The sequence below is a fragment of the Colobus angolensis genome, unplaced genomic scaffold, assembly GCF_000951035.1.
Source record: "Colobus angolensis palliatus isolate OR3802 unplaced genomic scaffold, Cang.pa_1.0 Scaffold335, whole genome shotgun sequence".
NCBI classification, from domain to species: domain Eukaryota; kingdom Metazoa; phylum Chordata; class Mammalia; order Primates; family Cercopithecidae; genus Colobus; species Colobus angolensis.
In genome coordinates, this window is record NW_012116655.1 from 1,118,836 (window position 1) to 1,130,337 (window position 11,502).

An 11,502-nucleotide genomic window follows, 5' to 3' on the forward strand; every position below is an offset into this window, starting at 1 on the left:
GAGACCATCCTGGCTAACACGGTGAAACCCCGTCTCTACTAAAAATACAAAAAAAAAATTAGCCCGTGGTGGGGGACGCCTGTAGTCCCAGCTACTCGGGAGGCTGAGGCAGGAGAATGACGTGAACCCAGGAGGCAGAGCTTGCAGTGAGCTGAGATTGCACCACTACACTCCAGCCTGGGCGACAGAGCGAGACTCCGTCTCAAAAAAAAAAGAAAAAAGAGAAAGAAAAAGAAGGAAGGAAGGAAGGAGAGAGAGCAGGAAAGAAAGGAAAAGGAAAGGAAAGAAAGAGAAAGAAAAAAAAAAGAAAGAAAAAGGACATGGCAACGAAAAGCAATCATGGTCCTGTAGTAGCTCCTGGATCCAAAGAACAGCAGCCGCCAAGCCCCAGGCTTGAGCACGCGGCTGGATATCAGATGCATCCGTCCGGGCACTCCTGGCTGCAGTCATGGTCTCAGCTGTGGAGATGCCCTTGTTCTCCTGGGTGCTGCCATGTCGAGGGCCCTATAGCTTGCTTTCAAATGGTTCAGCAGAAAGTGTCTGTAGAGAGAAGGTGAATATTGCAGAAGGTTAACATTTTTTTGCTGCAAATTTTTTTTTTTTTTTTTTTTTTGAGACGGAGTCTCGCTCTGTCTCCCGGGCTGGAGTGCAGTGGCCAGATCTCACCTCACTGCAAGCTCCGCCTCCCGGGTTTACGCCATTCTCCTGCCTCAGCCTCCCGAGTAGCTGGGACTACAGGCGCCCGCCACTTCGCCCGGCTAGTTTTTTGTATTTTTTAGTAGAGACGGGGTTTCACCATGTTAGCCAGGATGGTCTCGATCTCCTGACCTCATGATCCGCCCGTCTCGGCCTCCCAAAGTGCTGGGATTACAGGCTTGAGCCACCGCGCCCGGTCGCAAATTTTTAAAAACAAAATTGAGAGAAAGATCTTGGAGCCAGAGCTTTGAAATCAAGTTTCAGTGCAAACCTGGAGTTTCTGTCTCTGCCCCTTTAACCCTGGGCTGGGCATCCTGGGGTGGGGATCCTGGCACTGTGTCGTCAGCCCGGAAGCACTGGGCCAGTCTTGGCCAAGCTTTCCATCAGGGATGATTTTATTTTGGTGCTACAGGTCTGTGATTACAACCATTGTTCCACACCCTGAGTCATTAATAATGCTTCCCATGCTTCTGCTTGCAAATGACCGGCCTTCCAAACAGCTGGAGATATTTCGAGGTGTTTCTGCAGACAAGTGCAGGCGTTCCCTCAAATAAGCTTTGCCAGTGGACTCTTAGCAAGACTGGAACCCGGTCAGGAAAGGCAAAGCCTGGGAATCCACTCCATGCCCTGTGGGTTGGCTGGACACCTGCCTCCCCGAGATGAGTGGCTTTTTCCCGAGCCCTGTCTTTGCTCTACAAAGTTTTATGAACACACAAATAAATAACTTAATGGGAAAGGAGAGAAAAACTTTCATTTCTGCTAGTCACACCGAAAGCCCTGCACTCTCTTGTTTAGGTCCTGGGTGCCCCGTCTTTCCGCATGCTGGCCTGGCACGTTCTCATGGGGAACCAGGTGATCTGGAAAAGCGGAGACGTGGACCTCGTCCAGTCAGCTTTTGAAGTGCTTCGGGTGAGAACGTCTTTTCCTTAGGTGTGCAGTGCAGGGCAGTACTGGCCTGGTGCCTGGTGTCGGGTGGGGATGCTAAGCTGCCCAGAGCAGAACCGCATGCACCACGCTGTCTCCACCTGGAGCGCAGTGGGCGTGGAGACCCGGGTCTGGTCTGATGACGTTTAAATCATCAGAAGGATGAGTGTGCCTGCTGACTGCCTAGGCCTGAGAGGGAACAAAAATGCATATGACACAGTCTTGGAAAAAGCTTCTTTGTGGGATGTGGTAAGAGACAAACATCTGTGCAGGCAAAGATTAATAGAAGAGTTAACACCACAGAGCCAGGGGCAGTGCAAGCTGGTGTGTGACTGGCGGTCCAGACAAGAGTTAGGGACCTGGTGGTGGAGGACCACCCCCCTCCGCCCTCTCGTGGACTGAGAGTCTGGGGACTCCTCCGGCAGGAGGGAGGGCTTGGACCGGGGTGCAGGAGGCATGTGGGGTTTGGGTAATGGAGCATGGACGGCTGGGCCCGAAGGCTTCCTCACATCCTTGGTCTGAGTCCTGCTGTCCTCCTCAGACTATGCTGCCCGTGGGCTGCGTCCGCATCATCCCATACAGCAGCCAGTACGAGGAGGCCTATCGGTGCAACTTCCTGGGGCTCAGCCCGCATGTGCAGATCCCCCCACACGTGCTCTCCTCAGGTGCGTGCCACCGCGGGCTGTGGGGCCATGCCCTGCGCTGAGGGTCCCCCATGCCTCAGGCCCAGAGTGGAACCAGATCTCTGTCATGGGTTCTGGAGAGGAGGCCTCATTGCAGGGCCAGCTTCCCCCATGGCTCTGGGCCTCCGTGTTCTGTCTTCACACAGGCAGCAGTGGGTGAGTGGGCCTGATGGGAAGGGTGGCTGGCAGGGACTGTCGTCAGTGGGCTGCAGGTCACCATCCTGGGGTGGGAGGATGTGTCCCTGGCTGGAGGATCCTGGTCGTCCTGGTGAGTGGGTGCCCATGAGACAGAGGCCTGCTGAACGCTGGGTGTGAAGCGCCTGCTTCTGTGGGCCCCACCGTCCTCTCCTTACTCTTCTACTGTTCCTCTGTCGAGCCTTCTGCTCTCTTCCAGCCTTTTTCTTCCTCTATGTGCCCGAAGTCTTCCCGGCCTTCACTGGTGCGGTCAGGGCTCAGCAAACCCCGGGTCTTTTGGTTTAGGGATATCCAGGGGTCAGCCCCCAGGGGCTCGTCAGTGACTTCCTCCAGCACAGCTGTGCGCAGCAGCTGCTGACTCACGCGTGGTCTGAGTGGAGCTGCCCTGAGACCCCAATCAGCACCCAGGCTGGGTCCTGACTCCCTGCGAGACAATGTCTTTTTTCCGGTAGCATTAGAAACACAGGCTCTGGTTTCAAACAGACTTGAAATTCTTACCACTACCAGCAGGTTATTTAACATCTCCAGGCCTGTTTCCCCATCTGTAGAATAGGGTCATGGTGAGACCACCCTCGTAGGGCTGCTTAGTAAGAGGTAAATTGATGTATATAAAGTACTTTGTGATTATTGTAATATAATAAATTATTAGTTTAACTGAGGCAAACGTTAACCCTTAACTATTCATAAATGACCTGAAAGGTTTTAAATACCAAAGTGTTGATCTGGGCCAGCCTTTTCACCGGCAGCCTTTCCCACCGACCTGAGATGAGCCGAGTGGGGCCCGTGGTGGGCGAGCGCAGGGGAGGTGAGGAGCACAGGGGAGGTGAGGAGCCATGGGCCTTGTGTTGTTACAGAGTTTGCCGTCATCGTGGAGGTCCATGCAGCCACACGTTCCACCCTCCACCCTGTGGGGTGTGAGGATGACCAATCTCTCAGCAAGTACGAGTTTGTGGTGACCAGCGGGAGCCCTGTAGCTGCAGACCGAGGTGGGTGCCTCCAGGCAGAGTGTCCTTTTCGTGAGAAGATGCTCCCGCCCCGCACTGACGCCTGCTCTTGCTCTGCCCCTGCCCTTTTCCCCAGTCGGCCCCACCATCCTGAATAAGATTGAAGCGGCTCTGACCAACCAAAACCTGTCTGTGGATGTGGTAGACCAGTGCCTCGTGTGCCTCAAGGAGGAGTGGATGAAGTAAGTGACAGTGTGGGCGAGGCCCCTTTGCTTATGACCCTGGAGAAAACCTGGAGCTTCCAAAAGAGGAGCTGGGCCATGGCCACTGAGGGAGGAGCTGAGAGAAGAGGTTGGGGGCGGGGTTCCAACTCCAGGTCTGCCCACCACTTCACGGTGGCCTGGGGGAGTGGTCATCATCTCTGCCCCTGGCTCCTGCATGGGGATGTGGGGGTGGCGCCTGCCTCAGAGAGCGGTTGAGTCTTGGGCAAGGGCTCTGAGCTCACAGGAGGGTTCGTAATGGAAGCTCTGTCATCTGCTGTGCAATTAACTTCAAAACCTGAAAGCCCGGTAACCCATGCCCCGCTGTTTTTTTGTTTGTTTGTTTGTTTAAGTCAGAGTTTCACTCTTGTTGCCCAGGCTGGAGTGCAATGGCATGATCTTAGCTCACCGTGATCTCTGCCTCCTGGGTTCAAGCGATTCTCCTGCCTCAGCCTCCTGAGTAGCTGGGATTACAGGCATCCACCACCATGCCTGGCTAATTTTTGTATTTTTAGTAGAGACAGGGTTTCAGCACGTTGACCAGGCTGGTCTTGAACTCCGGACTTTGTGATCCGCCCACCTTGGCCTCCCAAAGTGCTGGGTGTGAGCCACCGCACCTGGCCCCACTGCTTTTTTTTTTTTTTTTTTTTAAAGCAAATTTATTTCCTCCTGCCTCGATTGTTGGTAATTTTTTTGGTCAAATTTATTAGTCAAACATTGTCTTTTTTTTTTTTTTGAGACGGAGTCTCGCTCTGTCGCCCAGGCTGGAGTGCAGTGGCGCGATCTCGGCTCACTGCAAGCTCCGCCTCCCGGGTTTACGCCATTCTCCTGCCTCAGCCTCCCGAGTAGCTGGGACTACAGGCGCCTGCCATCTCACCCGGCTAGTTTTTTGTATTTTTAGTAGAGACGGGGTTTCACCGTGTAGACCAGGATGGTCTCGATCTCCTGATCTCGTGATCCACCCGTCTTGGCCTCCCAAAGTGCTGGGATTACAGGCTTGAGCCACCATGCCCGGCCTAGTTAAACATTGTCTTGATTTAAAATCAGGCAGTGAAGCTTAGGAGCAACCAGTGTCTTCCGTGAGTTTAAGGAAGGTTTTTCTTTCTTTCTTGGCATCTTGACAACAGCTTCAGGGAGGGTGTGGGAAGCGCACAGGCCCCATACCCGACAGAGGGCCGAGGGCCGAGGCTAGCCCCGACAGCTTCCCTTCCTTGCTGGGACACAGCTGCTTTCAGCAGTTCAGGGGCCCAGCCCACTGCCCCGGGCGTGTGGATTCCAGCTCTGCCTGCACAGCTCCTGCTGGTGCTGAAGCCCAGGGCTTGGGGGATTGGGCTGTGGCATCTGAGTGTTTTGTTTTGGTTCTCTTCAGCAAAGTGAAGGTGCTTTTTAAGTTCACCAAGGTGGACAGTCGACCCAAAGAGGACACACAGAAGCTGCTGAGCATCCTGGGTGCGTCCGAGGAGGACAACGTCAAGCTGCTGAAGTTCTGGATGACTGGCCTGAGCAAGACCTATAAGTCACACCTCATGTCCACGGTCCGCAGCCCCACGGCTTTGGAGTCTCGGAACTGACCCGCCCCACACACCTGCCCGAAGACGGGGATGGCTCTCCGCAGACTCCTCCAGCCCCGTGAGAGGAACTGTCCCTTGAGTTTCTGAACTGCTGGGAGGAGCTGTGTCTCAGCAAGGAAGGGAAACCGTCGGGGCTTGGCTCTGCCCTCTGTCAGGTTTGGGGCCTGTGTGCTTCCCACACCCTCCCTCGAGCCATTGGAATCGCTGAAGATGGCAATGAAAGGCGGAGGGATGGTGGACTCTGTGTTCAGACCCCTTGGAGAGACGCTTAGGAGGACAGCTTGTCTCTCAGGCCCCTTGTGGACTTAGATCTCAAAACCCACAGGAGAAACGGGTCCAACTCGGCATGCAGTCGCAATAACATATCCCCTCCCGAGGTTAACATTCAAGCGTTTCTATTTTGAAATTCAGCAAGAGTTTCTGGGCCTCATGTTTGAGTGTACATTTTGCTGTGTTGTGAATATTCAATACATTGCCAGCTCTTGGTCACTGAGTGATTGAGTTAGGGCTCCGCAAGAGACTTTGGGGAGTGAAGTGGACCTGTTCCTCATCTCCTGGTCCTCTGAAATGTGTGTTCTGAAGCCATGGGGCTCATCTTCTGGGGTGTTCTCCTGCAGGTACTGGTGAAGGTAACTTGGGGCTTAACAATGGAGCCCCTGATCATTTTTGCTCAACGTAGGTTGCTGAGGGGTCAGAGCAAGCATCTGACTTGCCCAGTCCCCTGGATATGGTGAGGCCCACCATGCTTTTATTCTGTATCGCTTATGTCTTTATTGTGGCTTTCAACATTTACATTTGGCTACAGATAACTATTTTCAGGGGGTGGTGATTGAAGACAATTTCATCATCCCACTGTACTTTTTTGTTTTTGAGATGGAGTTTCACTCTTGTTGCCCAGGCTGGAGTGCAATGGCGCAATCTTGGCTCACTGCAACCTCCGCCTCCTGGGTTCAAGCAATTCTGCCTCCGCCTCCAGAGTAGCTGGGATTACAGGTACCCACCAACACACCCAGCTAATTTTTATATTTTCAGTAGAGACAGGGTTTCACCATGTTGGCCAGGCTGGTCTCAAACTCCTGACCTCAAGTGATCCACCCACCTCAGCCTCCCAAAGTGCTGGGATTACAGGCGTGAGCCCCCGTGCCTGGCCCTTTTTTTTTTTTTTAAGAGATAGTATCTTGCTGTATCATCCAGGCTGGTCTTGAACTCCTGAGTTCAAGCAGTCCTGCTTTAACCTACAGCTACAGGTACCCCAACTATACATTTTTAATGAGGATTCATGGCTCAGAGGGATTTTCTGGTGGTTTTGCTGATTTGTTTCTAGTTTTTTGTGTTTATATTTAACATGAAGACCAAGTTTATATAACTAGGTATCTGTATAACGCAACAACATTGGAACACAATAAAGATGTATTTTTGTAAATTGTTGACTACATGGTTTATTGGTTTGATGCCTAATATTTATTTGTGCTCAGGCACAGGAAATACTATGGTTAAAAAGTACCAGTGAGTGGGCTGGGCACGATGGCTCACACCTGTAATCCCAGCACTCTGGGAGGCCGAGGCAGGCGGATCGCGAGGTCAGGAAGTTTAGACCATCCTAATATGGTGAAACCCTGTCTCTACTAAAAATACAAAAAATTAGCTGGGCATGGTGGCAGGTGCCTGTTATCCCAGCTACTCAGGAAGCTGAGGCAGGAGAATCACTTGAACCCGGGAAGCAGAGGTTGCAGTGAGCTGAGATTGCACCACTGCACTCCAGCCTGGTCGCCAGAGCAAGACTCCATCTCAAAAAAACAGAACAAAACAAAATACCAGCGAGTGGCCAATTTACACGTTTAAGCTGCTGTAATGATCATAGACAATCTTTTCCAAGTTAGTGGTTAGAGTTGGTGTTGGAGAGGAGCAAACACTCATTTATCCCAAGGACCTCTGTTGACTGTCCATGTGCGTGTGTTTGGCATTTTGTTCAGCTTTAGGAAATGGCTCATCCCTTAATAATGATGATATTTAAAGACGTGTCCATCTGAGAGGAAGATGGCTGGAATCACCCTGGGTGACCATGACAGTCCCTAAGACTGCAGGGTTCCCTGTGGTTTAGTCATCTACCTCGAGTGGGAGGGGACCCCCTGGCCTGTGTGGGTCAAGGGAAAACTAAGGGAGAGATGACCACCCACTGTCCTCCCCAACTTTGGGTACAGATTCTTCTTGTTTCTCATGTGCATGACATTCCTGGGAACGCAGTTCTGTGCTCAGTCTTTGCCAGTTGTCTGCCGGTCTAGTGGCTGAATCCACTTGGCAAGTAGGAGCCCAGTGTAAGTTCACTCTGCATTCATGTCGGGTGTGTGTGACCTGGATTTTCCATGTCTAATAGAGCTCGCTGGCGAGGGGGCAGGCAGGGCCCTACGCCGACTGGTGTTTCTAGGCGGCTGTGGGCTTTTTCTCCCCACAGGCATGCAGTTCTTGAAGATTTTTCCTATTGGTCATGAGTGCAGAAGAGCAGGAGGCTGAGCGGAATCTATGCCAGCCCAAGACCAGGCCAGACTCTGCTGCCCTTGTGAAGGAATAGGGGTTCCTGATTTTGTAGCTTTTCACACCAAGTGGAAGAGGCAGAAAACAAATTCCAGATCCTGAACCTTCCCGTGTGTTTGAAGGCAGTCAAGGATTTCCTGATTTTACATTCAAGATACTTAACACTCAGGGCTGGGCACGGTGGCTCACGCCTGTAATCCCAGCACTTTGGGAGGCTGAGGCAGGAGGATCACCTGAGGCCAGGAGTTTGATACCAGCCTGGTCAACATGCTGAAACCCCATCTCTACTAAAAATACAAAAAAATTGGCCAGGCTGGTGATGTACACCTGTAGTCCCAGTGACTCAGTAGGCTGAGGCAGGAGAATCACTTGAGCTCTTATATATTTTGGAAATTAACCCCTTATCTGATAATATACTTTGTGTAACCTGTTAAAAAATAAATTGTATTGTGTATATTTAAGGTACACAACATGATGTTATGAGTTACATACACACACATATATTAAAATGGTTATTATAGCGGGCACTCTGGCTCACATCTGTAATCCCAGCACTCTGGGAGGCTGAGGTGGGTGGATCACCTGAGGTCAGGTGTTTGAGACCAGCCTGGCCAACATGGTGAAACCCCATCTCTACTAAAAGTACAAAACTTAGCTGGGTGTGGTGGCAGGCACCTGTAATCCCAGCTGCTCGGGAGGCTGACGCAGGAGAATCGCTTGAACCAGGGAGGTGGAGGTTGCAGTGAGCTGAGATGGCACCACTGCACTCCTGTCTGGGCAGCAGAGTGAGACTCCGTCTCAAAAAATAAAAAATAAACACAAATGGCCAGGCACGGTGGTTCACACCTGTAATCCCAACACTCTGGGAGGCCGAGGTGGGTGGAATCACCTGAGGCCAGGAGTTTGAGACCAGCCTGGCCAACATGGTGAAACCTCATCTCCACTAAACATATAAAAATTAGCCGGGCGTGGTGGTGGGTGCCTGTAATCCCAGCTACTCTGGAGGCTAAGGCAGAAGAATCCCTTGAATCCAAGAGACGGAGGTTGCAGTGAGCCGAGATCATGCCACTGCACTCCAGCCTGGGTGACAGAGCGAGACTACATCTGAAAAAACAAACAAACAAACAAAAAAAACAAATAAAAAAACTAGTAACTAAATGTTGCAACGCAAAGAAAGGATAAATGCTTAAGGTGATGGATATCCCATTTACCCTGATGTGATTATTACAAATTGCATGTGTGTACCAAAATATCTCATGTACCCAATAAATACATATAACTTCTATATACCCACAAAGTTAAAAATAGAAACTGAAAGACAAAAAATAAATAAAAATCAAATAAAGCTTCTCATTTTGTTGTCTGCCTGTGGTAGATTTCCAGCCATGAAGTGGCTGTTTTTGACCATTTCCCCCAGCTTTATTTTTGTTTATCCCTCTTTGGAGAGATTTGAGTCCTTCTTTATACTGCCATAACTACAAGTCCCTCTTCTCATTATCATTTTAGATGAGGAAAGTGAAGTTCAAAGAGATGAATCAACTTGCCCTAGACCATGCAACTAGGAAGTCTGGGAGCCAGCACTAAACTCAAGTGCTCGTTTTCTTTGTTAAGAATTTTACTGGCCGGGCGTGGTGGCTCACCCCTGTAATCCCAGCACTTTGGGAGGCCGTGGCGGGCGGATCACGAAGTCAGGAGATTGAGACCAGCCTGGCTAACACGATGAAACCCCGTCTCTACTAAAAATACAAAAAAAAATTTAGCCGGGTGTGGTAGTGTGCATTTGTAGTCCCAGCTACTCGAGAGGCTGAGGCAGGAGAATTGCTTGAACCCGGGAGGTGAAGGTTACAGTGAGCCGAGATTGTGCCACTGCACTCCAGCCTGGGCGACAGAGTGAGACTTCATCTCAAAAAAAAAAAAAAAATTTTATTGACGTAATCACTGACGTACATTTTACTTACTTAAACCATACAATTTGACACATGTGTATACCCGTGAAACCACCACAGTCAAGTTGATAAACACACATCCATCAGTCCACTTCTTTGTGGCTTTGTTGGCCCCTCCAGGCTACACTGGTCTGCTTTCCCTCTGTCGTAGTTTGCGTTTTCTAGAATTTTATGTAAGTGGAATCATACAGTATGTACTCTTTTTGTCTGGCTTTTCCCACTCAGTATTAATGAAATTCATCCACGTTGTAGCATATATGAGTACTTTTTTTTGGGGGGGGGACAGAGTCTTGCTGTGTCACCCAGGCTGGAGTGCAATAACGGCATGATCTTGGCTCACTGCAATCTTAGTCTCCAGAGCTCAAGCGATTCTCCCACCTCAGCCTCCTGAGCAGCTGGGATTACAGGCACATGCCCCCGCACCCAGCTAATTTTTGTATTTTTTGGTAGAGACAGTGTTTCACCATGTTGGCCAGGCTGGTTTCGAATTCCTGAACTCAAGCTATCCTCCCGCTTCAGCCTCCCAAAGTTCTGGAATTACAGGCGTGAGCCACTGCCAGGCCACTTCATTCTATTTTACTGCTAAATAGCATTCCCTTGTATAGATATACAAAAGCTTATTTACCTATTTACCTGCTGAGGTGCATTTGGGTTGTTCTAGGCACATAAGCCTGCCAGGAACACTGGTGAACATGTGCTTGTGTTAATGGATCCCATCCTTTCTCCTAAGAGTGGGATAGCTGGATTATATGAAAGGTGCAAGTTGAATATTTTAATAAACTTTTAATTTAGAATAACTTGATTTACAGAAAAGTTTCGTAGAACAGAGAGTTCCATTTACCCCCACCCAGCTTCCTTTGTTAGCCTTTTACATTCCTTTCATATATTTGTCAAAGCTAAGAAACTAACATTGGTACAATGCGATTAAGCCCCAGACTTTATTTGGCTCTCACCAGTTCTTCCGTGAATGCCTTCTTTCTGTTCCAGGATCCAGCCCAGAACAACACATTGCCCGTTTCCCTATGCCCCCGGCCCAGTGCCCTCGGCTGCGTTTGTCTCTTCCTCTGTTTATGCTTAAAGCAGGGCAGGCCTTCCAATAACGCCGGAGATCCCGTTGGGCTGGGAAAAAACCTTTAGGGGCCTAGCTCTGCGCTTGGGCATCCCCACTCTGCCACCGCCTCCAGTACGCTGGGTTCCAAGGCTGCCTCCAGCCGTGCTGATTCACTGATATCTGTGTTCCCAGGTCCTTCCCCAGCCTAGCCTAGCTGCTCCCGAGAAGACAGTGAAGGTGTGACCCCACATTTCCCGAGCAGCTCTGCTGTGCTCCAAGCGAGGAGAGCCGGGGTTGCTGAGGCTTATAGGGCGGAGGGCGGTCTCTGGCCTGGGTAGGTGACGGGTGCGCTAGGGCCCGTGGCCCGCGGGTGTGCAGGTGCTGCCTGGTGGCGCGGGCTTGGGGGCGCGGCTTGGCACGTGGTGGGAGGTGGGAACGGGAGGCAGGGCCGGGCGCCAGGCTGGAAAGAAAATGGAGGGCGCGGCCTGGCGTTAGGGGCCTGTGGCGGAGGGCGTGGCCTGGCTCGTGGAGGGAGGCGTGGTCACCCGTTGAGGGCTGGAGGCGGGCTAGTAGGAAGGGTGGGTTCAGCTTGGTGAGTGGCATTTGTGGGGGCACGGCGTGGCCTAGCGCGTGGCCCTCGGGGGCTGGGGGCGTGACTCTGCACGTGGCCGTTGGCGGCGCGTGAAGGGGGCGTGGCCTG

General features: G+C 51.3%; 2 protein-coding genes across 2 annotated transcripts in view; both read left to right on the forward strand.

Annotated features, from left to right (window-relative positions):
- FLCN (folliculin) overlaps positions 1–5,563 on the forward strand; it is a 17,903-nt gene extending 12,340 nt beyond the window's left edge. The window contains exons 8-12 of the mRNA XM_011952156.1: positions 1,492–1,605; positions 2,162–2,285; positions 3,353–3,484; positions 3,579–3,684; positions 5,072–5,563. Coding sequence (XP_011807546.1) covers positions 1,492–1,605; positions 2,162–2,285; positions 3,353–3,484; positions 3,579–3,684; positions 5,072–5,273 — 678 coding nt within the window. The 3' untranslated portion in view covers positions 5,274–5,563. The remainder of the gene's footprint in view (positions 1–1,491; positions 1,606–2,161; positions 2,286–3,352; positions 3,485–3,578; positions 3,685–5,071) is intronic.
- Positions 5,564–5,857: 294 nt separating this feature from the next.
- PLD6 (phospholipase D family, member 6) overlaps positions 5,858–11,502 on the forward strand; it is a 9,520-nt gene continuing 3,875 nt past the window's right edge. The window contains exons 1-2 of the mRNA XM_011952165.1: positions 5,858–5,948; positions 10,739–10,805. Coding sequence (XP_011807555.1) covers positions 5,858–5,948; positions 10,739–10,805 — 158 coding nt within the window. The remainder of the gene's footprint in view (positions 5,949–10,738; positions 10,806–11,502) is intronic.